At 38.2% G+C, this 27,234-nt stretch overlaps 1 protein-coding gene across 1 annotated transcript in view; it reads right to left on the bottom strand.

The window, feature by feature from the left end:
- The window catches only part of LOC126815060 (uncharacterized), a 70,536-nt gene that overhangs the window by 30,783 nt on the left and 12,519 nt on the right, over positions 1-27,234 (bottom strand). Inside the window, exons 2-3 of the mRNA XM_050540596.2 lie at positions 5,691-5,936; positions 3,092-3,334 (exon numbers count right to left, since the gene is read on the bottom strand). Of these exons, the coding sequence (XP_050396553.1) occupies positions 3,092-3,334; positions 5,691-5,936 (489 nt within the window). The remainder of the gene's footprint in view (positions 1-3,091; positions 3,335-5,690; positions 5,937-27,234) is intronic.

Genomic DNA, 27,234 nt, shown 5'->3' with positions numbered 1-27,234 from the left:
CCAGTGTTGGCCGAGCAAGTTCATTTGGATTTTCCAGCATGGCTCCCTCTTGTCAGTCATGCAGGACTGAGGGCCTGGCAAGGGACAACGTTTAATTGTTTTCGTGGGACAAAAAGCCTTGGCCCCGTGTACTCATTGGCGTGCACGTAAAAGAACCCTTGACAGTTGGAATTCGAAATAAGAGTAGGCCGCAGTTCTGCAGGCCGAGCATCATTTTCCTAATGGCACACTGTATGGCGTATGCCCATCTTCATTATCAAAATCGGTGCAGAACAGTAGGACGCTAGACCCTATTTCATTCAAGAAACAAAATTTCGATTTGTATTATAATCAGGTTGAGCCCACTTTAAATGTTCTCATGTCATGAGTGAAATGGATGTGCAGTATGACGTTGAAGTAACAGGAATGATCATATCTCTAATAGACGTGTCAATACGCGTACATTTCAGCTATTTACTTCTATTTAGTTCTATTCATCAGTCATGAATCGTGTAAATTTAACATCAATCATTGACAAACTGTCTAAAGTAAGATCAATGCTTTTATGATCACAGCAGAAAAATGGTTTCCCAAACATAACAACTGTATTGCAAGAACTTTGTATGCTAAAGTGTTCTCTGAACATAGTTATTTCTCTATTATTATAAACCTATAACGGTAAATCTCTTTGATCTTTCGGGAATATTATATGCCCGGAATAGTTTGCGGTCTGACAGTCGAGCGGCTTTGGATATATATACAGGGGAATTTGGGGTTATTCTTCTGAAAGTTTTTCTTTAAACCTGTATAAGAAAACATGATATAGGGTTTCTCTTATGGGACCGCGTCACATATAAAAACATTACACAAGACAAACCCACGGACAGGTGACAATATATACAAACATTTCAATAAACAACTAAAACATATTTCAAATCAAGTGAATGGATCCGGACCCAAGCTATACGCGTCCACTGCAAAAGCCGGGTCACGAGTTCACAAAGCCCGAGTACTCAAAATTGTTCGCCTTATTTTAACTAAAATATACCCCCTTATAAAACATTTGTTGTTTTAATGTTTCAAATACATCAATAAGAAACTATGTAAAGTTTTGTGTTTCTGGATCAAAGATATTTCTCATAAACAGTGATTGAAAGTTGAGTAAATTCTTAACTTAAGTCTGAGAATGCTTTGTGAACTTGGAGCCAGAAGTAATGTAACTGACATGGTATTGATACACCCAATCCCTCTAGTTATAATATATTCAGACTTTCATGATTTTACCACGGTCGGACACTGTATCAAATCGACGATCTGATTCTGAATTATTCGGTTACTATCTAATTTATTCGCGGTGAATCCACGCTAAAATGTAAAATGGGTAAGACGCTGGGTCGCTACCCTGGAGGTCGGGTGTTCGATCCCTGCATTGGCCGAGAAAGTTCATCAGTGATGCAGCACGCAGGGCCTGACAAGGACAGCTGTCTAGTCGTTCAATAAAAAAGACAAATCAGTGCCGGACTGCAAAATGACAGGCACCAGACAAAGCCCGCATCTGTGCCTGACACTGTCTGTGACAGATGCCTTATTTCCGGGCTTGGCAACTACCGAAAATGCCGAATGTTACAAAAATTAACCATTTAGACAGATATTGCGTTTAGAGATTAAACAGAATATCCCTCCAGTGATCAACAGCCTTCAGATTACGAAACTCGGATTTTAAACACAATTAATGAATGTCTACGTTCAGTTGTTTGCCTTGGGGGGTAATTGCTCGGTGAATTTGATTGGGACCAAATCTGTAGACACCCCAAGTGACATGGCGACGATAAATGATAATATAAGTGTGAAAAAATCAAATACATCATATTAAATGGTTGTAAATAATAATGAAATGTTAAATGATGAATGTTCTAGACATCCATTAGGACAATATCTTTATATTACTTCAATGTCTGGATTACGTTGTAGTTAATAGAATTCATACAGGCGGAAATGTGATAACCCTTAAATACGATAACCCTTAAAAAGGAAAAAGGGATATATCTGCCTTAGATTCGAGCGGTTTTTGGTCAAAAATTCATTTAGCATATTTAGGAACAATTTCCGTTTAGTACCGCAGTCTTTTAAAGCGATATCCGAACAAATTGTGATTTAATATTTGGATTTAAGCTAAAGGCTTAAGTTGAAGGCTATTAGTAAATGAACTCTCGCTACATGTTTTACTAAATTATCGACGGTATTTAGAAGAATGTTTCCCAGTGAGAGTTTTGATACAATTTAAATGTTCGTTTTCTGTTCATATGTGTTGCCAAAATCACAATTGAAATATATCGGTACCCTACTTTGATTTGTATTTTCTGTATATTCCTGTATTTATTTTGTCGCTGTATTCCTGTAGTGTCTGTTTATCTTTTGTATCCCTGCTGTGTTTATTTGTCTTTATGTATTTATTCTGTCTTTGTATCCATGTTGTGTTTATTTGTCTTTGTATATTTATTCTGTCTTTGTATCCCTGTTGTGTTTATTTGTCTTTGTATATTTATTCTGTCTTTGTATCCCTGTTGTGTTTATTTGTCTTTGTATATTTATTCTGTCTTTGTATTCATGTTGTGTTCATTTTGTCTCTGTGTTCCTGTGGTCTTTATTATTCTTTGTATTCATGGTGTGTTTATTTGTCTTTGTATACCTGCTGAGTTTATTTTGTCTCTGGTCTTTATTTTTTCTTTGTAATTCGGTTTTGTTTACTTTGTCTTTCTATTCTTGTAGTCTTTATTTTGTCTTTTGTATCCCTAATGTGTTTATTTTGTTCCTGTGGTCTTTATTTTGTCTTTGTTTTCCTGTAGTCTTTATTTTATCTTTGTTTTCCTGTAGTCTTTATTTTGTCTCTGTATTACTGTAGTGTTTGGTATCCCTGTAATCTTTATTTTGTCTTTGTTTTCCTGTAGTCTTTATTTTATCTTTGTTTTCCTGTAGTCTTTATTTTGTCTCTGTATTACTGTAGTGTTTGGTATCCCTGTAATCTTTATTTTGTCTTTGCATTCCTGATGCGTTTGTTTTATCTATGGTTGGTTTAGCCGATTGGCTATTTGTTATTATACTTGATACTTACCAAGAGTTCGTTGATAATAATCAGCACCATGGTGAACTTGAACCCCATTTGTATCCACAGGAGTCTGTTCAGTCAACCAGCAATTCCTAACTTCAAGTTCATAATCAAACCCTCGACACTTAAACGTCATCTCAAATATACAACGTCGAGCACATTCTTCTGGACTAACTCTAGGGATGTTGCGGTTGTGATGTACAGTCAAGACATGGTTTGGTAATCTGTTGAACAACTTTTCAAAAGCACCTACATGAAAAGAACATATCAATTAAATATGGGTAAAAGTAGATCCTCGTCATATTGATAGTGATAAAAATACACGATGCTTGCCTATCGACTGAAATATACCGAGTTCAAATCCCGGAGTGGGCGGAGATAAACCTCTGGAATTTTTAGAGACCGGTTCTCACATGTCGGAGTGGCGCATGCAAGACTGAGGAGGGTTGGGAGGGCTTATCGGTCTAGAGTATCGCGCTTCAAGCTCTATAGCTTGTCGGTCAATTCTGGCTTGCGGTTTTGGTTTCGATCCCCGGTGTGCGCGTATGTGGCTTAGAGATAGGGGCGGCTTCAAAACCTCGTGGGTTTACTTCGGGTACTCCGGTTTCCTTTTACAGGAAAGACCCCTGCGCGTGAGCTAAGCATAATAAAATAAGACAACTTGTCACCGATATCACCCTCGGTGGAAGCAGACATTAATCACTAATAGAAGAAGTATATGCAAGACTGACAAGGAATGTGTGTCTAGTTGTTCGGTTGGGACGATAAAGCCGAGGTCCACTAGTGTCCGTGCCAAATTCTCCCGTAGCATTGCATAAGTAACCATAGAAATGAAATAAACTATATCTTATTGTTAAAATTACCAAAGGAGACTTTGAACCCAACCCCGATCCCATTCTAATTATCTTATCCATTATGAATTTTTCACAACAAAGATCCGCCTTCACATTGGGCTTGAATATACAATGGTGAAAGCCGCGACCAGTTAGATTCAATTTTTTTTTATCAAAACAGCAAGATCCAATATTGTCTACAGAGAGAGAGGGGGGGGGTAACGTTCATTCGACTCAAACTTGGTCATTTCGGGACTAACATTTTATTTTAATAATTCGCTTGCGCGTAGGATCTTTAACTGTGGGAGTAAACCGGAGGACCAGGAACAAACCCACATAGTTGGAACTGTCTACAGGTTTGACTTTATAAATTTTGTTTGTGAAGGTTAGAAACTTCAGCAAAGGTATGACTTTATGTGCGTTCGACGTTATTATAAAGATATCTGGAATATAATCGATTAGAGTTTCAGTAATCCTCTTAATGAAAGAGGTATTAGTTGTTCTATGAATTACATGCTCACATGGAATCTCCTGTTATAAATTGTATTCTTTTCTGGAAGATAAAAGACTATAATGGAACATTGCAGCTCAAAGAAAACAAAAAGTTCCACTATGGTCTTTATCGGTTTTGTTCATTACACTTTATTTGAAATTAAAGGAAAATGTCTGCGAAGAAGTTTGATATTTAGATTTATTTTGACATCTTCGTAATGCATTTACAACCCTCATCTTTGTAAAACCTCGTAAAATAGAATGAGAGTATTCCTTCTAAATAAACTTATTGAGTTGTGTAAAAAGGTTTTTATATGTTTTATGTCTTACTTCACCTATTTGTACAGACAATAAATCATAGCATTAATAAAGACGCTGGTTTATGTCTGTTGGCTAATAGTTCGCCATTCATGACATTACTTCCTTAATGAATCATCTACCCATAATGGCTTCTCCACCAGATGTAAGCATTGCGACTTCCACACCGTTGTTATTTATTAGATCCGAGATCCTCACATCAACAATTATTTATACTCAACGGATATCTTATTGGGCGGAATTTATGCATAATGGATTTGTCTGTAAATCATTTTTAATAAATAAAGGTTTCGTGCGGAATCTATGAATATATCTCTGCACTTGCTTCAAAATGAAATGAAATGGGGTTTAACGTCCTACTGTTCTGCTCCGACTGGGCTAATGAAGACGGGCATGCGCCATACAGTGTGTTATGGGGGAAATTTTTGCCCGCACAGCGGCACTATGGAATACTCTTATATCGAAATCCAACCGTCAAGGGGTCTTTTACGTGCATGCCAATGTATACACGCGATCTCGCTTTTTTGTCCCATCCGAACGACTAGACAGCTTTTGGTCAGCTATAAATGCTAAATTCACAAGTTTCTGTGTCAAACATGTATTATTAGATCGCCAATTCAATATAATACAAGCGAATAAAGATCTCCAAATTGGTCAAGACAATGTAGTAACTTACTCCTGTACAATCACAGAGTACAAAATCAGATCTTGACAAAGTGAATAAATGTAATTACTTATAACAAAGACACTGTATATTGAAAGCGTGTCTGATCAACTGAAAAATGAAATTGTAGAAATGTATCAAATGGACTGGATATTCAAAATGAGTTTTATTTATAAATGTTAAAATTGTCGATTATCAATTTGAATTATATCATGAGCTAAGATGTATTGAGTGTACTATGGGCCTTTGGCCTAATGTGCAATGAAAATAAATTATTACTATATTATTAGTAACTTACTCCTGTAGTGGTCTGTGTAGTGTGCGGTCTGTAGAATAACGAAGGCATCTTCGTGGGTATGATTATGTAAATAACATTTCCTGAAAGAGTTGTCAAAATCAAAGGATTTGCACTCGAACTCTGTTTCCTGTACACACTGTTTGGAACAAAGCTCCACTGTAGCATTGGTAATCTCTCTAGCTGGAACTGCGGATAGTTCTAACAGCGGCATTCGGACAAACAGTCCTCGAAAGGTTGATAGGTCATCTGAAAGAAGAATAACGATATTTGAATGAAAGGGGTTAGTGTCTTCAATACGCTAATGCACAGATTTTACTGGTTCATTTGCTAAAAATGAATAGCGCAATTGTCAGATCAGCAGGTCTAAATGAAATGGGGTTTAACGTCCTACTGCTCTGCTCCGAACTCGGCTAATGAAGACGGACATACGCCATACATTATGCTATGAGGGAAATTGTGCCCGGGCAGCGACACTATGGCCCACTCTTATATCGAATTCCCACTGCCAAGGGATCTTTAACCTGCATGCCAATGTATACACGGGACCTCGGTTTTTCGTCCCACCCGAACGACTAAACAGCTGTCATCCGTGTTGCACCACTGATACGGGAAAACCACGCCGGAAAATCCCCGATGAACTTTCTCGCCCAATGGAGGGACCAAACACGCGTCTTACCCACTTAGCCACCGTGGCTCCAATCCCCGAAGTAATATAGACAGTAAACACCAAATTAACAAAAGTAATTTTATTTTAAACAGACACCATACAATGTTATATGATTTATTTCTAAATTTAGTCAGGCTTTTCGCTAGATTTGTTTGATCATTTGATATAAGATATTAGAATACGTCATTTAAAGTTTCTATGAAGGGATTTGATTATCTATAGAGATAGAAGAATAATTAAAGTTCAATTTCGATGTACAGATTAAAATCGTAGCTACCCAACCTGTCATTTCTAATTTCGACATTTCATTGCAAATCTTGAGCTAATTCTAATGGCCACTTTCATTGTTTATCACGACTAGACGTGTACATAACGGATCATCCACACAGTCCCTTGAGACATCATTGACTGCGACTATGTAGCAACATAATCAAGTTTGAAACTTTAATTTGGCGAACATTCAAATGCATATGTGTCTAGGACTGGAATAGCGAGAGAAATGTAATTACCAATTGTGGTTTGAGAATACCATAGGTCATTTTAACATTAAATTTTAATTATGTTCTGTCTAGGACAATGCCTAGAATAGTTTTCCGGGTGGTTAAATGACACTTTTGCAAATCTTTCTGGCGTGCATACATAGTAAAGCGGATATTGGCGTCATATTGCAAACGTTTGGGTGTTGTTGACAAGAGGCATGTGGTATTTTATTTTTCTCCAAATTACTTTATAACAGCTACATAATTTTTTTAATATCACTGTGCCCATTGCTAAATAGCATGTGAAACTAAGACCCACCCACAGAAAATCAGACAGGGTTTCTGGACAGAAAACTACAAGCAAGCCGAAATAGAATGGCGAGGATGCTATCAGTATTCTTCTTGGGTACCGCGGTGCACGTAGGACGAATTCGTTTGGTGTCGACTGACTCATTGTTTTATAAGCCAAGAAAATGGAACACATTATAATAACCTTCTATTCCATTGTCTTTTCGGTTAGACCACGGAAGGAGAGAGAGAGAGAGAGAGAGAGGGAGAGAGAGAGAGAGAGAGGGGGAAAGAGAGAGAGAAATGGGGTTTAACGTCCATTCGACACTAACTAGGTCATATCGGGACTAACATGGTTTATTTTTATTTCAAACCGGGGGACCTGGAGAAAACCCACGACGTTGGACAGGCGACCCTACTCCTTGTCACGTACAACCGGGGATTCGAAACCACACCAGTTGACGCAATGACAGACGTTATGATACAGCACGGACGTGCTAACCATTCGGCCATCCAACCCTCACGGAAGGAGAAACCACGGTAGGTAAAGCAGTGAGTGTAGGGTTGGCACTCTATCCAGGGGTCTCTGGTCCTTTATCCTTTGTCAGTGGTGAAGGGCACTGACAAGGAAAGGATGCCCAGTCGTTCGGATGGTACAAAAACCGTGGTCCTTCTGTGTACTGGTAGGCATGCACGTAAAAGTACCTTTGATAGTTGGAATTCCACGCGGTTGTCCTGGAACAATTTCCCCATTGCACACAACATGCCGGTCTTCGTAGTGCCGAACAATAAGATATTAAGCCTTATTTAATTTTCATGGAAGGAAATCTGAATAAAGTGCATAACAGATCCACTCCGAATCTTTTCACAACATTTTGACGCCAATCAATCTCCATAGAAAACAAGGTGTCAAGAAAAGGTATGATATTACCAATATGTCAGATTACTTGTCAATCACGTTACAACAATATTCCGCACTTAATGACATACTATGAATAATTGAATATCAAATAGAAAAACGGCTTACAGAATTACAGTATAGATTGAACGTTATGTATCGGTTACCGATCATCAGCCTAAGAAATTACCTTACTAAACGAAAACAAACGGCGGTTTATCGGATTATATGAACAAAAACAAAAGACACACAAAGATTAAAGATTAAAGAGAGAATCAGTAAAGTAAAAAAAGTAGTTTTCGATTCAACTTGATCTGAGTTTAGTATTAAAGTAACTATGCGACATTGGCATTTGTCGATAAGTTTCTCACGGCTCAATCCACACTACTCAGCTATCTACTGACTTGGATGTAGTCAGAGTAGGAGAGGCCCATATATAGAAAGATTTCAACAAAACTTGCAGGTAGTGCTAGCCATAAAAAAATCAAATCGACCAATTAAACATACATTGTGCAAGAGCTAAATCTGTCTATTGCAGGTTTTTCTTTAAGCCTGAAATATTTCTAAATTAATAATTAGACATTAATTCACTTATCCAGGCCATAATCAACTCTCGATTTCCTCAGATTACTCTGATATTAAATAGATTAGATTGGTTCAGCCATATTTAATTTAAGCTAAAAAAAAAATGGAGATGCGAGACTTAGCTTCGAACAAGCAGTACGGTGGTTTCAATTATTACACACGTCTTGTCAAACCTTCAAAGGCTAATATCTTCGCTCGCAATAGGGTAATTTGAATGAAATTTCCAAATTATTCATTTTTTACATCTATTTTCGAACTATTATAACAAGAATCGCTAGCTCCTTATCTAAATCTTACATAATGTATCTTTAAAGTAACGATGCACCATTTGCATTTATCGCTAAAATATCAAATTTCTCACGACTTAATCCAGGCTGAAATGTACTCAGATTAAATTAATTAAATAAACAACATAAAACTCAGTCGGATTTAAAATAGGCCTATCATTAAATTTTCGTGGATAACAAAATGGCGACTGGCTTATTGCATAGCGAACCGCACAGATCATTGAAACTTTAATCTCATATACATGTATCTTTGTAAAGACTGATTGGAATTGAAACATTATTGGACAGATATTCCTATTACAGATGCACCGTTCTCAATGGTTGAAATAACGCATCGGGTCTTTGAGGTTCAATTCTTACAGAATCTACGTCGATATGCGATTAAGAAGCCAAAAGCTGATCATGGTTAGTATAATTATATTGCTCGTTCCAAGAGTGTTAAGTATGATAGTTAAGATGAACTAAAACCATTGTGTGCTTTAGAGAGAGAGGGAAAAATGGGGTTTAACGTCCACTCGACACAAACTAGGTCATTTCGGGATTAACATATGGTTTAATTTTATTTCAATAATTCGCTTGCGCGTAGGGGTCTTTAGCAGTAGGAGGAAACCGGAGGACCCGGAGAAAACCCACGAGGTTGGACAGGCGACCCTACTCCTTGTCACGTACAACCGGGGACTCGAAACCACGCCAACTGACTCAATGACAGGCCTTATGATACATCACGCACGTGCTAACCATTCGACCATCCAACCCCCCTGTGTGCTTTAGAATTAGGAAAATTAAAGTAGCTAAGTCTTCGACATTGAAAACACGAATTATTTGTCAATTTAAATCAACATTGATGTCGTGATCTTACCGGGAAAAGATGGGCTTCTGATATCCAATATTTAAGACAAAAATAAACATTTTACCATGGGTACATGAATCGCGTACCATAATGCGTTTCAGCGCCATTTGTAACAAGGGACTCGAAGAACGAAGCTAGACATGTCAAACGGTGACGCATATTCTTATCTGGAAAGCATGCGCAATAAATACTATCGGTGTAGACTGGAGAACCCATTCGATTGAGACTCCTGGCGTATTTCACCGAACATAACTGATTAGAAATTACAGTAAAAACAGACACGATTGAATGTAAATCAGTTTACAAACATTCATATTACATTATTATATGCGTTGCGACCTATTTGTGTCAATTTCTAGGTCCCAAATATTAACCATTTAGCTCCTTTAAGTACCGGATTATTTACATTAGTGATAGGGTAAATTATATACGAAAATGTTTTTGTGAAAAGTCGGATTATTTTAAGTTTTATTGTTGTTTTACTTTGTAATATTCATGCATATTTGTCATAACAGGAAACAGATCAACATATAAAATCTAATAGGAAATAATCATCAAAAGATCTTGATAAAAATTGCAGATTTAATGTATCTGAACATTTGACGACAATGTCATAAAATTCTCTAACCTCCAACCAAAAATAGCACTTAATAAAAACAGTCATAAAGAAAAAAAACCCAAGAAATTACAAAGTCTAATATCAGGCTAGCAATTTTATACAAACGTTTAATGATCAATAAAACCTAATGATTATCGATTTTATTCGATATATTTAATGATCCAAGTATTATCTATCTAACGAAGACATATCGTTCTCGATCACACCCGTATATTGACAATCAAATATACTAACCCTATTACACGTCCGCAGAAAGACATGGCCGTCTATCGGCCGGAAAAACGTTTATCAAATCCAATGATTACTTTGACTCGACTCTCTGCTTTTATTGCCTTATTTATTGCTCTAAACCAAACATTAACGATGGCACCAATCAAATCTTATTCATTCGAAGAATTGATGTTTCTCGCCAATGTTCACGGAAAGAGGCAGGAGGTCAGTTTGGTGCCAGCCGACTCAACTTCCGACGAAAGGAGATTAAAGTTCGTTTTTCTCAGACAGGAAGTTCTGCTTTTATTGGATGTTTGCAGGGGGCAATATATATATTGCTAAGTCTCAGAAGTAAACCACAGTTACAATATTCTTGGTTACCACATAAGCTTGATAACGTCGAGAGAATACTGTTCGAAACGTCGCCCAAATAAATAAGTAGCTGTTTTTCTATAAGTATGTGTTATAGTTTATAGGAAACTGATCGCTAAGATATTTTATAGAGGTTTCGAAACTCTTTAGCGCGCTTTCTCCAAATATTGAATTGAATTACCTAAGTTGGGGTACATGTAAAACAGCAATAACCTACACATTATTTGGGTTTGTGTTACATGATAAGGCCAGCTCAAGTTTTCGTCATAGGTCACGAGATGTAAACAGAGCTAGCACTAATCCAAACTCTAACCCTAACCCTAACCCTGGACCTAGCCCAAATGCTTTCAAAAACCCTAACCTACAATCTCGTCAACAATCATGTGCTCTAACCTTATTTAATCTAGGCGACCTTGCCAACAATTGAGCTGGCCTTAACAAATAGATTTAGCCTTGACAAGGGTAGCCTATACCGAGACGTTGTCCCCGTGCATTCGTCATAGTTATAGATAGGTTTATCCAGGCACAAGGTGAGTGTTAGTCAAGAAGCTCTGCTCTTTCCGACAACTGGAGATTGGGACTTCACAGAGCTTCGGATATTTGCTTAGGATTAGAATAAAGAGTTCTAAAAGCCTTCCACACTTGATTAACCAGCCTTAGGCACATTTATAGTAAATGAAACCAGCCTTAGGCACATTTATAGTAAATGAAACAACCATGGACTCGAATCAAATGAAATGAAATGGTTTTTAACGTCGTACTGTTTTGCTCCGAACTGGGCTAATGAAGGGGCCAATGAAGACGGGGACTCGAATCAGCTTCAGACTAAACTATTGAAGTTTGTTACTCACAGGGGGGTTGGAAGGCCGAATGGTTAGCACGTATGTGCTGTATCATAAGGTCTGCCAATGAGTCAGTGGTTTAGATTCCCCGGTTGTACTTGACAAGGAGTAGGGTCGCCTATCCAACCACGTGGGTTTTCTCCGGGTCCTCCGGTTTCCTGCCGCTGTTAAAGACTCCTACGCACAAGCGAATAATTGAAATAAAATTCAACCATACGTTAGTCCCGAAATAAACTAGTTTGTGTCGAGTGGACGTTAAACCCCCCTCTCTCTCTCTCTCTCTCTCACACACACACACACACACACACACACCCACACACACACACATTTTGACATTCAATGAAATAGTATTTGTTCAAAAATGTACACGGTACCAATACTTGACGTTTTCCTGGAATACGGATGCCTTGAAAGACGGGAAACATAGTCAAGCTTGTCAGAAATGTTTCACAAAAGTTTAAATGTTATCAGCGTGAAAGGGAGATTAAGATAATTGCGCTTTCATCTCAAAGGAACTCAGCAGATGGAGTGTTATTTACTCAGAGCGATTTGAATAAAGACATTCTGATAAACTACGCTACTGAAAGATTGTAACGATCTTCTACCATTAAAATCGGCAACATCACATGGCAAAGGAACATGGGCCACCGAGAACCATTAGAACTGATGTACTAAGTAAATTAAGTTAACGATTTTTTTTGTATTCATGGAACTTCAGGACATCTTTTTTGAAAGAACAGTAATGAAGTGATTTTGTAAAAGACAAGACAACTTTTATGGCCAAGAGTGACCCCAGCTTCTAAGTAAAAGTTCTCCGTGAATGTTCATGTTATTATCGACGCAGAATGAAGGATATTCAAGAATTTCCTGATAGATCTGCTCTGCAATTAATATTGTGATAATTAATAAGGGAACACGTTGTAATTGCAGAATAAACACACTCAACTGACCGAATGATCGAAACCGGGTTTAGCCGAGAGCTATCCTTGAAACGTTCAATGTCAATGTAATGATTTATAAGAACTAAGTAAGAATTTTCCAGCAGTATTAAGAGAGAGAGAGAGAGAGAGAGAGAGCGAGACTTTAACGTCCAGTCGACACAAACTAGGTCATTTCGGGACTACACGTGATTCAATTTTATTTCAATAATTCGTTTGCGCAAAGCGGTCTTAAGCAGTGGGGGGAAACTTGAGGACCCGGAGAAAACCTACGGGGTTGGACATGCGATACTACTTATCACATACAACTAGGGAATCGAAACCACGCCAGTTGACTCAATGATAGACCTTAAGATCCAGCGCGCATATGCTAACCATTCGGCCATCCAACACCCCACGGAAAATGAGAGATCGATATAATACAGCGGGGGCTATATAGTATTATGAAACATATATACTATTCAAAAAAAGTAGGGGATATTTGATTTTTAAGTGTTATTAAAGTCACCTAATGAAACTGACGAAGAAACAAATGACAAAATGAAATGAAGTTCACATTCATCGATTTATTCCAAATGATCGTTAGACTAAGTAAGGCACAGACTGACCATTATAAGGGTAAAATGATACCCGGGGTCAAACAGCAAAGTTACCACAGCATCACAACCAAGTCAGTAACGGGTAAATCCTCCTCTGTTTGCCAAACAAGCATTGATCCGACGTGGCATACTCCTAATGAGACGTCTAAGGTCATTTTGGTCCAGATTGTCCCATTCCTGTTGCAACGCAGCAGCAAGTTCTTGGACATTGGCAGGACGTTGTTGACGTTGACGTAACCTCTGTCCAAGCATGTCCCAGACATGCTCGATGGGGGAGAGGTCGGGACTCAGTGCTGGCCAAGGTAATGTGGTGATGTTCTGTTGTTGGAGGTAACCTGTAACGATCCTGGCCCTGTGACATCTTGCGTTGTCATCCTGGAAGATGAAACGGCGGCCATGACGTCGTGCGAACGGCACAACATGGACTGCCAAGATGTTGTCCCGGTAGTACTGGCCTGTAACACGCCCTGCAACAACATGTAAAGCCGTTCTTCCAGCAACAGTGATGCCTCCCCACATCATAACAGAACCACCCCAAATCGATCATGTCTGATGACGTTAACGTCTTGTAAGCGCTCGTTTCGACGACGCCACACCCTCCTACGTCTGTCCAAAAAATCAACAGTGAACCTTGACTCATCTGAAAACATCACATTGCTCCAGCGTCGATTATCCCAGTGTTGACGATCCCTACACCAACGACGTCTTGCCTGAATGTGATGATCTCTCAAACAAGGGATCACGCGAGGACGTCGGGCGCGAAGGTGACCCCTATGCAGTCGATTCCGAATCGTCTGGCCACTCACTCTCACACCAGTGTCTGTTTGAAGACGAGCGCTGATCTGATTTGCTGTGATGACACGATTTCTCAAGGCCAAGGTACGGATAAATCGATCCTGGGCTTGAGTTGTCGCCCTTGGTCGACCTGAGCGTGGTCTGTCCTGTACAGATTGTGTATCACGGTATCTGGACCATAGCCTGCTTATGACAGAATGAGAAACATTCATCGTCCGCGCCACAACCGCCTGTGTTGTGCCGATCTGTAGCATGCCAAGGGCACGTAACCTTTCATTTTGGGTAAGCCGACGCATATCAAAATTTGTTTTCTGTTCACTAAAACAATTAAACTGATGTTTCCACCCTGGAATTCAATGCCACAATGACTGTAACATTCAAAGTCAGAGTCGTGCAAATATTGGGTTGGACCCCCATGATGATCCCAAGCATCACCTGCATTCCATGCGGTAGCTATTGGTGCGTTTGGGCGTCACATGTAACTGGAAATGTTTCTTCTGTTAGGTTCTATAGTGACTTTTTTCGTAGTCATTTGCATATTTTAGTATTATGCCCCCAAAATCAAATATCCCCTACTTTTTTTGAATAGTATAGATACACCACAATGGCCTCTTATGATAAGAAAATATCGATACCCCAATAAAGCAAATATCGCCTTAAAATCATGTTTCTATAAGCATATGCTTAAAAGAGGAATAAACAATATTGACCATATCTCCTCTCAATGACTAGTTATCGACCGATGTCCTAGCGTCCAGAGCGATCCATTCCCAAATTAAGCCGTAGAAAATTACCAAATCCATTCATGGAGCAATGATTATTTGATCAAAGCCCCCTAAGCATTTAATATTCGATCGTGGAGAATTCATTGTTATGGGTAAAATGAATGATATTTCTCCGCCTCCATTCCCTGCGGTTATATGGCGTTCTTAAGAAAATAGACCGTTTTATTGAAACAAACAATAAGACGGAAAAGCCCCCCTGAAACTATGTTTTAAGATACGTATTTGTAATGATTAGTTTTTCAAGAAGTCTGAACCAAAATCCCTAACCTCGGATTGCTTTGGGCAGTAGGATCGCAATTATCTAAGATTGGACCGATGTATTTATAAAACCGCTTCTATAATGTAATAAATGTTCTTTAGAATAACCCATGCCCTTCCTCAAAAATACCAGATAACTTAGTGTAAGAGAACATAAAACTTGTATTTGTTAATCCAGTAAAGGAGGCTGTATATTTATTTCTGACTTTCAGAATAACCCATGTTCTACCTAAACAAAGTACTAGACAACTTAAAGTAACAGAACATAAAACTTGTATTTTTAAGTCCATTAAAGGAGGTTGTAGATACCTTTCTCAGTTTCATACAAAGATGATATGATATAATCAAGCTGATTAAAACACAGATCATATTTCGTTTCGTTTTTTATAGTTCAAAATTTCGTTTTACTCCCATTTTTACTACACTAGGATCTGGAAGAGTTGATATGAGGGATTCGAGCAATGGAATGGTCTGTTACGGCGCTAATTAAACGGATTGATATATTAAATTTAAAAATGGTGAATCGTTGCTGTCTCGAATAGCACGTACCGTTGCTGTGATAATAAATAACCCCTGCCACATCTGATCAAAACTTCAAACAGTGATAATTCACTCAGAATAAAGTAATTTTCAATATATTCATTTTGCATTATCTATTGTATCATAATCAAACACCATGTCTCTTTAAAAGAAACTTGTAGACGTGTTTTGGTTTTGCATCAGAATTATTTGATCATGGAGATTGAAAGTGTTATTGCCCTTTGTTTATAGATCTGAGTAAAGGTTGAACACAGAAAGCAAGTTTAAATGTAATTCCAAAACAAATGACTTGACTGTGTAAATCGTTCCTCTACGCTTTTCAAGATGTCGAATCCTTTTACTATGATGGTGGGTGGCCGAATGGTTAGCGCGTGCGCGTTGTATCATAAGGCCTGTCATTGAGTCATCTGGCGTGGTTTTAATTCCCCGGTTGTACGTGACAAGGAGTTGGGTCGCTTGCCCAGCCTCGTGGGTTTTCTCCGGGTCCTCCGGTTTCTTCCCACTGCTAAAGACCCCTACGCGTATGCGAATTATTGAAATAAAATTGAACCATATGTTATTCCCGAACTGACTTAGTTTGTGTCGAGTGGACGTTAAACCCCATTTATGTCTGTGGCCTTTTACTATGTGAACGATGGCGGGATCGTCAGATTAGACCACGTTATACAGTATAGCTTTCTACTGGGGTTGCTTTCGTGTGATTTCGATTGATAACTTATAATGACGATTGATAACTTCTAATGAAGATTGATTCGAGTCGAGATAAGTAGCGAGAATCCTTTTAAGAAAATCCCCTCAATGAATTTATAATAGAAAAATAAATAACGATACGCGTCTTGTATAATATAAAAGGAAAAAGAATTGACAAACCATTAACCCAATACTTATCAAATGTCTGATCTATAAGATTATTTAAAGTGAAAGTAGAACTGTTTGTCTGATTGTGGTATTATTAATACATGTATGACGAGGCAGCTGTTGATTTGCACCAACGGGGCCTGGCAATTAGTAACACAGTATAGTCGTTCGGATTGGACGAAAAGTCTAGCTCCTGTGTTGTTTTTGTTCCTGATGCTTAGGATCAAAAACAACATGCCCCGTTTGTGGAGAGAGAGAGAGGGGGGGGGGGTAACGTCCACTCGACATAAACTAAGTCATTTCGGGACTAACAGAAGGTTAATTTTATTTCAATAATTCGCTTGTGCGCAGGGGTCTTCAACAGTAGGAGGAAATCGGAGGACCCGGAAAAAACCCACAAGGTTGGACAGGCGACCCTACTCCTTGATACCTACAACTGGGGAATCGAAACCACGCCGGTTGACTCAATGACAGAACTATATTAAGGATGTAGTTCATGTGATGTCATTATTACCTTGGCGTTGCGTCATTAACCAGTAATCGTCTTCGCGGGATGATCATTATATTATTTTGTAACTATGTGATATATTGGTGATATTTATATAAACTTTGAAAACCATCTTGCATTATCATTTCTCTTCACCCTATCTCGAACACTTGTGAGTCTAAATTTCCTTTAGGCGTCGCATATAGCTGCGACATTAAAGGGCACGTAAAAGAACCCCTGCCCTCAGTTGGAATTCGAAATAAGAGTACGTCGTAGTAAATGAAATGAACTGAAATGAGGTTTAACGTTCTACTGTTCTGAACCTAACCTGGGCTAATGAAAACGGGCACACGCCATACAGTGTGCTATGAGGGAAATTTTGCCCGGACAGCGGCACTACGGCCTACTCTTATATCGAATTCCAACTGTCAAGGGATCTTTTACGTGCACGCCAATGTGTACACGGGACCTCGGTTTTTCGTACCATCCGAACGACTAGACAGCTGTCCTTGTCAGCCCCCCCCCCCCGTCTTGCATCACTGACAAAAGGAAACCACGCCGGAAAATCTGGATGAACTTTCTCGGCCAATGCAGAGATCGAACACCCGACCCCCAGGCTAGCGAGCCAGCGTCTTACCCACTTAGCCATCGTGATCCCCGTAGGTCGTAGTGCCGCTGTTCGTGCAAAATTCCCTCATTGCACAACAGTAGGACGTTAAACCCCATTTCATTTCACTAATTTGTCAATATTGAAATCGTAACGTTTCGCTCCAATTGTATTTAGGACACTGTTTGGAATATTCAGATTGTCACACGACGTAACCCTGACGAACGTTAGTCACATATTCATATTCTTTCGGAAAACATTTCGGGATTGCTCAATATGTTAACATTAGAATCTCGCGTTGATTTACACAAAGTTACTGCTCTTGTCACCGACATTATGTAAACAGATCAGAATTGTACTTCATACAATGCCTGTGGACGTTTTCTTTGCCAGGGCCGTAAGTAGCTCAGAGCAACTGGGGGTGAGGGTGTACGTTAAGTGTTCTCAGAGGTGCTGTAAAATTGACGGACAATGTATATCTATTGTTTTCATAGTCGACAATTTTTTAACAGGTGGGAGGGGGTGCGAAACGTTTTGCAGGGGGGCGGGGGTGGCGAACCCCTCTGCGCCCCCCCCCCTTAGTTACGGGCCTGTTCTTTGCCTTTATTTGGTTGAACTGCATTAATTCAACTATTCGGGACTCAGTTCGAGCGAAATTAAAAAATATCGATAAAAATAACTTCTAGACTTCCAGACTCGAATTTTGTATATAAAATGAACGGATTGGTTTTCTAAAGCTAATTTTAATACATTTCTAGATTTAGAATCCATAAATTTCTCTTCAGGGACGGCGGTTTGATCAGTAACATCACCTTTTAGATTGGTAGCAAGTTGATCGATTTGAGCAGTTGATAAATTTTCTAATTTGCCAACATGACTTAAGAAGTTGGAGAAATACGCCGTTTTGGAAATTCTTATCGAATGTAAAAGTCTGACATCTCAATTTAATCGCTGCTCTGAGTCCTATTCGGTCGGCTACAGATTTGTAACATTGATAGGTATGGGTTGATAAGACCGGTTTCGATTAGGTATTAAACTGCAAACCATAATCGACATATCTTTACTGAAGGTTTATCAAACAAATATTAGAATATATTTTATCTTCTTGTGTATAGCCGTATCGTTAAAGATTATCAGCGCCATCTGAGATGTAGCTGCGCTAATTGAAGAAACCAATAGGGTTTTGATATGTTTAAACAAAGGGCACTAAATGTCATAGTATTACATGTACTTCCAAACTATACGCAATCTTCCACTCAAAACAGAGAGAGAGAGGGAAATGGGGTTTTACGTCCACTCGACACAAACTAGGTCATTTCGGGACCAACATATTGTTTAATTTCATTTCAATAATTCGCATGCGCGTAGGGGTCTTTAGCAGTGGGAGGAAACCGGAGGACCCGGAGAAAACCCACGAGGTTGAACAGGCGACCCTACTCCTTGTCACAAAAACAAATATATATTGCAAAATGACTATATTGAAAATTTCATTCAAATTACTTTATTTTGAGCGAAGTTATCACTGTTTGGAGTTTTGGCATTGAGTGTTTATTATCGTAACAGCGGAACTTGTTATTCGAGATTTAGCCTAGTTTCTCCATTTTTAAATTAAATCATTAAATGTTCGAAGCGGTCTAATCAACTTAAATTCGGAGACATCCGATGCCCCAGAGAGTTGATTATAGGCTTGTCATGTGAATAAATGTTTAAATAATAGTTTATATAAAATTTGAAACCAAAATAAAGATCTGCAATAGGCAGAATTAGCTGTCACATAATGTATATTTAAGTATTTTTAAAGCAATATATGCTAAGTGGGTTTTCTGGAGCACCCGATACCACATTTGGGGAGTTCATATAGCTAGCAAATTGGCCCAAACTATCACCCGGTTTAGTTTAAGGTATTGACGCGTGTCATGTACGGGGAGGTATATGCTTCTTACTCTTCAAGAATACTCGCTAATTTGTGTTGTACTTTTGCATCTAAATTCTAAAGGCAGTTGGCTATTAATTTTTGTATGCACCAAGAGCATTCCGTAATAAATATTGATAATAGTTAATACCGTAAAAACGAATTTATGCAGCACGGCCCAATGTCCTTTAAACGGTACAAAACCTAAAATACTGAATTATAAACAGGTCGTAATGGGGGCCCTTCTTCGGTTTTGATTTATAAGAAATACTATTTATTGAGATTTGTATAGGCCACTATAGTTTTTAAATTATGATTAACCAAGACCTGCTGTAAATATCGAATATAAAATATAATCTAAAATGAACACATTTCTAACTGGAACGTAACTTTAAAATTAATCAAGAAAACTAATTACATCTATCGATAAATATCCGCATATCAGTCCAACATATATCAATCGGCGAAAGACGATTGTCGTAAATTACGAACCGTAGACACAGCGCTTCCTCTCAAGCCAAAGGTGACCATTAACGTGAAATCCGGGTCGCGGAAAAAATCATTGATTATGTTCATACGATGTCCTGATATTCCAACTAGATCCTATAAATAACGACTTTAAGCGATTCTTGGCTGAAAGAAATATGAAAATCTCGTCCTCGGGGCATGTACACCATTAGCAGTTTAATATTAACCGTAGTTTTCCTCAGCAAATGTCAACTGTTAATTTCGTTAAAACATACATTAGGTGTAAAAGAAATCCACACTGTGCTTTGATAACATTTCTGTTCAGACGTTCAGCAGGGAATATATACTGATACAATAAAAATACATTGTCTACATAAGATGTTAAAAGATTTTTATATTGGCTTTAGATATGCTTACTCGTCGTAAATTGTTCTGGATTTAGAATAAATTGTATTCGTACCAAGAAAAGCTGATTCCTAAAGCTGTCTGTTTGTGACTTGAATCTGGGAAGAGCGAGAGAGAATGAAATGGAGTTTAACATCCACATTACATAAACTAGGTCATTTCGGGACTAACACATGGTTCAATTTTATTTCAATAATTCGCTTGCGCGTTGGGTTCTTTAGCAATGGAGAAAACCGCCGGAGGAAACCCACGAGATTGGACAGGCGCCCCTACTCCTTGTCACATACAACTAAGGAATCGAAACCACGCCAGTTGACTCATTGACAGATCTTATGATACAACGCGCATGTGCTAACAATTTGGCCATCCAACCCCCCGAATCTGGGAAGAAATAAAATAAAAAGTAATGGGCTTTAACGTCTATCTTTTATGTTCTTGGCTAATGAAGACATGCATATACATGGTGTAGAATGTAAAAGTTTAAAATTAGCACCGAAGCAAATAGTATATACGGTACATCCGAAAGACTAGACGCGTTTTTTTTTGTGCCAGACCCTTGTTTCACGACACTGGCACAAGGGAACGTGACAGGAAAACCTAATCGGCCAAAAAACCCGGAACGAATTTGTTAACAGAATCTCGATTCTTTGCCGGTAGACCCGCCCTTTATCAACCTTCACCCTGTATCGTTATGATACCAGGGGGCCATTTCATTTTCTAGCAACAATATATTGATCTATGGTTAAATTATTTAACAGATCATAAACCACGAGGTTTTTCTTTGATATCAGCTTAATCTTCTATAGCCATTTATTACTTGTCAACCCACCAATAATTTATGCTTTATTAACCCTGAATAATATCATGTAAAAATGTCCTTTGAAAAGAGAGCCGGAAGTCATGTTCATAAGGATTTCCGCGAAAATCTCTTTTAGAGGCAGTTTCTGCGCATGGTATATTTTTATGTATTCCATTATATAAATGAATAGCCTTAGAATGAAATTGTTTTCTTTTTTTGTTTTTTTTTAATAATCAGTTGATTTCAAAATGTTAATGAATCCAATATTTCAAATCTAGTAACTCACACCAATAAAAGTGATCTAAGCACGTCCATGGATTATTAAGTATGTTGTGGAATCAAAGAGAATTATTTGGTAGAAACGATTTACATGGAACCGGAAGAAAGGTTGACATTTCGCTTTTATAATGTATTGGTATGAATTCCCTCGCTTACCATTTGATGCAATGTAATCAGCACTATAATCGTATGTACACGTCGACGGTAGATTAATTTATATACCCATATAATATTATAACTAATGATGCTATTCACCATCAACCGTCCGGTACGTGTTGCGGTGTCATGGAGTAAATAGCCTACCCATTTAACTAGTTCTATTTACATCGTATGAAGATATAGAAATATTAACTAAGGCGTATGGCATGCATTATACAAAATGGAAGACCAAGCAAAATACGGTGACGTCAAGACATAATTTCATTAGGAAACAGGGATTACAGACTGAGAAGGGGCTTTTATTGAGACGACTAAAACCGGATATAGATTCCCCATACAGTTGTCATCGTCACGAAATACACAATGTAATGAGGTCACTGCATTCTAGTAAATCTATGATGAAATGAAATTCAAAGTTACATTCTTCCAATTTTGGCCATATAACATAACTGCTTGTAGCCTCTACTTTTCAAAATATTACTGGAGGAACTTATCAGCTAAGTGGTATTCTCAACATGACCCGGACTCACTATGTTATCTTTAACCTATCAATTCCTGAAAAAGACTTTGGGGTTTTGCAAAACTCCATCCATATTTGAAATCATTATGAATTTGTGAATTAGCCATGGCTATTATCAAAATTGAACAACTCACAAAGATTACAAGCAACATGACTCAATAATCACGATAACAAACTCTTCCAGACGGCTGAAAATTTAAATCGACAACGTGTCTTTCAATGAAATATGTACATGTATATCAATAAAAGGCTTTAACTATTAGATCGTTGTATATTACACTAAGTAGCCTACAGAATCCAAAGCGGTTCTCACAAGAATAACCACGATTTTAGACCATTTTAATTAATGTGTTGTTCTTAGTGTTTAACGTTCGCTTCCACCGAAGGTGATATCGCAGACAAGTCTTATTTATTTATTTTGTTATTATCTGCGGGAGGAAACCGGAGTACCCGGAGTAAACCCACGAGGTTGAGACCAGAAATCGAAACCACAGCCGCAAGCCAGAGGTGACCGGTCAGCTAGAGGTCGAAGCGCGGCACTTTAGACTACAAGACCATACCAAGCCCCCTTTATTTTAATGAGACCCAGGAGTTTTAATATCAGGATGTAAAGGGGTTAAACAACGCAAACTGTGGGTGATTGAATGGCCGAATGGTTAGCGCAGTGGTTCTCAACCTTTTTTGCTAACGGCACACCTTGGAACACATGAAAAAATAGCGGCACACCTGACTAAATATGAAATATGAAAAATATTTGCAAAATAAAAACATGGTAAGTCAAACGGAATACAACCGTAGACAGAGACTAGTCACAGACACATAGAATGACTCAAACTAAATAAAGAAAAACACAGCTATGAACACCAGACCAGTGAATACTCAATTGGAATCATATGGTTTTTCGCGTCACACTTAGGAAGATCTCTCGGCACACCTGTGTGCCGCAGCACACTGGTTGAGAATAACTGGGTTAGCGTGTGCTGGCTGCATCATAAGATCTGTCATTGAGTCAACTGGTGTTGTTCTGATTCCCCGGTACGTGACAAGGAGTACGGTCGTCAGTTCAACCCCGTAGGTTTTCTCCTACTGCTAAAGACCCATACGCGCAAGCGAATTATTGAAATAAAATTGAACCATATGTTAGTCCCGAAATGACATAGTTTGTGTGTGTGTGTGTGTGTGTGTGTGTGTGTCTGTCTGTCTCTCTCTCTCTCTTCCCTCTCCTCTGTCTAACCTCAAAAGGTTTAAAATATTTCTGCAATAAATCACTGCAATAAATTTCGATTCAGTTAAAAGGAGTGTAGGGCTGATGGTCATGGATCTCTTTTAACAAGAACTAAAGCTCTCCCAAATCTCTCCCTGGCCAATCACTTATTGAACAAGACTTGAAACTTTCCCAAATCAATTCCAAGTCGGTCACTTTACTCAATTGGGAACTCACTTCTCTTACATATTTATTTAATAGTTGCGGTACTTTATTGATACGCCAAGGAAAAATCCACATTAAACAGAGAGAGAGAGAGAGAGGTCCACATCAAGCAGAGAGAGAGAGAGAGAGAGAGAGAGAGTTTAACGTCCACTTGACACAAACTAGGTCATTTCGGGACGAACACATGGTTAGAAATCCCGCGAGGTCGGACAGGCGACCCTACTACTTGTCACGTGCAACCGTCAACCGGGGAATCAAAACCACGCCAGTTGATTGAATGACAGACCTTATGTCTAAAAAAAACATTCTTTGCTTGCATTATTTTAATCAAACATTTTGGTGGGCAAACCAGGGGTATTGACGTTGGCATATACCTTTAGTATAAAATAAGCCTCGGGCATTGCTTCGTAATGATATTTAAATAATATCCCATGTTAACATTATCGAAATGCTAACTATTATACTTTTCTCTTAACGGTGTGGGGGGGGGGGTTGGATGGCTGAATGGTTAGCGTGCGCGCGCTGTATCATAAAGTCTGTCATTGAGTCAACTGGCATGGTTTCGAATCCCCGGTTGTACGTGGCAAGGAGTAGGGTCGCCTGTCCAACCTCGTGGGTTTTCTCCGGGTCGTCCGGTTTCCTCCCACTGCTAAAGACCCCTACGCGCAAGCGAATTATTGAGTCAACTGGTTAGCAAGTGCGTGCTGTATCATAAACTCTGTCAACTGGCGTGGCTTCGATTCCCCGGATGTACGTGACAATGAGTAGGGTCGCCTGTCCAACCTCGTGGGTTTTTTCTGGTCGGGTCCGCCAGTTTCCCCCAACTGCTAAAGACCCTTACGCGCAAACGAATTGTTGGAATAAAATTAAACCATATGTTAGTCCCGAAATGACCTAGTTTTTGTCGAGTGGACGTTAAACCCCTTCTCTCTCTCTCTCTCTCTCTCTCTTATCGGTGGTTAACGTTCTAAATAGTTACTCGAAATCAGTCATGAGTCACCAGGATCTTAGAATACGATGATTAACCGGGTGTAGTTCTCCTGATAGTAACATCATCTAGCAATCTAAGTTTTCTATAATACTTTACTAGTATTTGGTCAATAATTGTCCATTGTAGCCTCAAGCAATTATTTCATGGCCATCTTTTCCCTATTAACTTTGATAACTTGTTTTGCACAAACTGATATTCTTGATAAATGTGTTTAAGAAACTTATATAACTGGAGACATGTCCCTTTTACAAAATCCTGTTAGGAGTAATAAACTGACTTTTCCATGTACAGCTGTTTATGATATTAGTAATTAGTCACTGAGTAATTTATCAAACGAATATGATTCGTATGATCGAAGAACGCTAGTTGTCCTATGGGCTTTGAAATGCCATTTCAGCGACTGATGGTCGACATGCAGTTAATAAACAAATTAATTAGAAAGTGCAATAAGTACGGCAATCTTAAAGTGGATTCGGATGTCTAACTAAAAGAGATGAAGTTCATTATTTGCGGACATCAGGTTTCAATACGCGAAGCGATATTATTTCCAATTACCTTTCCACACATAAAATAAATTAAATAATGCCGGTAATTATAAATATATTTATTCATTGAAAATATATTGCCATTTGTCTTGGTTTAAACTGTATATTATATATATAGTTTATCGTTTGATTTGTAATAAATGTAACGGTGATGATATTATTAATGTTAAATGTAAATATAATATAGTTTATTATTTGATGCCTAATGAAATGTATAAATATCATAGTGAAGATATACTATTGATTAATGTTAAATGGAAATATAAAATTTGTTGTTAAATGTCTAATGAAATGTATCAATATTAAAGAGAACGAGAAAAGAGGGGGAGGGAGAGAGAGAGAGAGAAAGAGAGAGAGAGAGAGATTTAACGTCCACTCGTCACAAACTAGGTCATTTCAGGACTAGCACATTCTTCAATTTAACGTCCACTCGACACAAACTAGGTCATTTCGGGACTAACATATGTTTCAATTTTATTCCAACAATTCGTTTGCGCGTAAGGGTCTTTAGCAGTTGGGGGAAACTGGCGGACCCGACCAGAAAAAACCCACGAGGTTGGACAGGCGACCCTACTCAATGTCACGTACATCCGGGGAATCGAAGCCACGCCAGTTGACAGAGTTTATGATACAGCACGCACTTGCTAACCAGTTGACTCAAAGACAGGCCTTATGATTCAACGCGCACGCGCTAACCATTCGGCCATCCAACCTTCCTTTATAGAGAAGATACCATTAATTAATAGTGTTAAATGTAACTACATGTAACTGTAATAAATAAAAAAATGTATAAATATACAGTTTATAGAGAAGATACCATTAATTAATAGTGTTAAATGAAATACATATGGTTTCTTGTGATATGAGTTTAATAAACTCTAACCTGTGCTTTTTTATGAATAAAAAGTATTATTATTTGAAACAAAAAGTATGCATACACGGACTTGTGCACGATTATCGTCTTGGCATACATAACAGAGAAGAATCCATTGTCTGTGATAATTCACAGATATTAATTTCCTCATTCAATAAAAGTATGTATATAGTGTGACCTAAAGATCTAACAATAGAGTCGCGTCTTAACAAAGCACATTATTTACTCGTAACTGAAATTCGCGGACTGGATAAAGCCATAAAGAATACAATTGTTGATCCCACATGATACTAAAGTATTCATTTCAAGACATCTTGAGACAGAATTATAGCAAACATCGTTTCTCATGTGTACATCTAACTAGACTTAAATATACTTGTCTGTAATCTATAATAGAATCTATTATAGTGCACGATATTATTAGCCAAATCAATTTTATAATCTTAGGGCATAATGAAATTCTGTGTCTATCAGTTAGAACTTCATAATAGCACGTCCGCTACTACATAATTGAAACCAGGGTTAGTTTCTGGCCAGACAAACTAAATGAATCTAAAGGGCCTGTCTGGAACGATGTACATTGACTAGTTTAATAGAATATATTAGATTATTACTGAAAGATACATTAGTTACGATTTTAATAAAGAGTTTGCCGCTCTTGATATAACAGCTCAAAAATAGATAATAAAGACAGAATATGTTGAAAAGTTCCGTCAAATTACTTTATTCTGAATCGTGTTATCACTGTTGGAAGTTTGGACTAGAAATAGTCACCCACTGTCTGATTGACAGACGATAACTCCGCCCACATATTCTCGATTATCAAGTAACATTCTCAGTGCCTACTGTACCCCCGATTATCAGTATTTTCATCGACAGTATCCGGTAGTGACGTCAATGATTTACGGTAAATGTTAGCTTGGTCAGCCATTAAATGATTTAATTATTGAATGGACGACTGTTTAAATCCAAGCTGTATCCAAGCCATCCGAGGGTCTAAAGTGTTGATTTGGGGCTTATTGAGTAAATGAAGGTCTAATTAATAATTTTTATAATATTTGAAGCCCATAGAGAGACTTGCAATAGGCAGATTTAGCTCTTAACTGATATATCTTTAAGGTCTTTGATAATGCCATTTAGGCAACCGAATGGGAGCTGGTAATGAAGTGTTTCTATTTCCTGTGTTTGAAATTCTAGTT

The sequence above is a fragment of the Patella vulgata genome, chromosome 1, assembly GCF_932274485.2.
Source record: "Patella vulgata chromosome 1, xgPatVulg1.2, whole genome shotgun sequence".
Taxonomy (NCBI): domain Eukaryota; kingdom Metazoa; phylum Mollusca; class Gastropoda; family Patellidae; genus Patella; species Patella vulgata.
The sequence above is the reverse complement of the archived record's forward strand: the minus strand, read 5'-3'. Positions and strand labels throughout refer to the sequence as shown.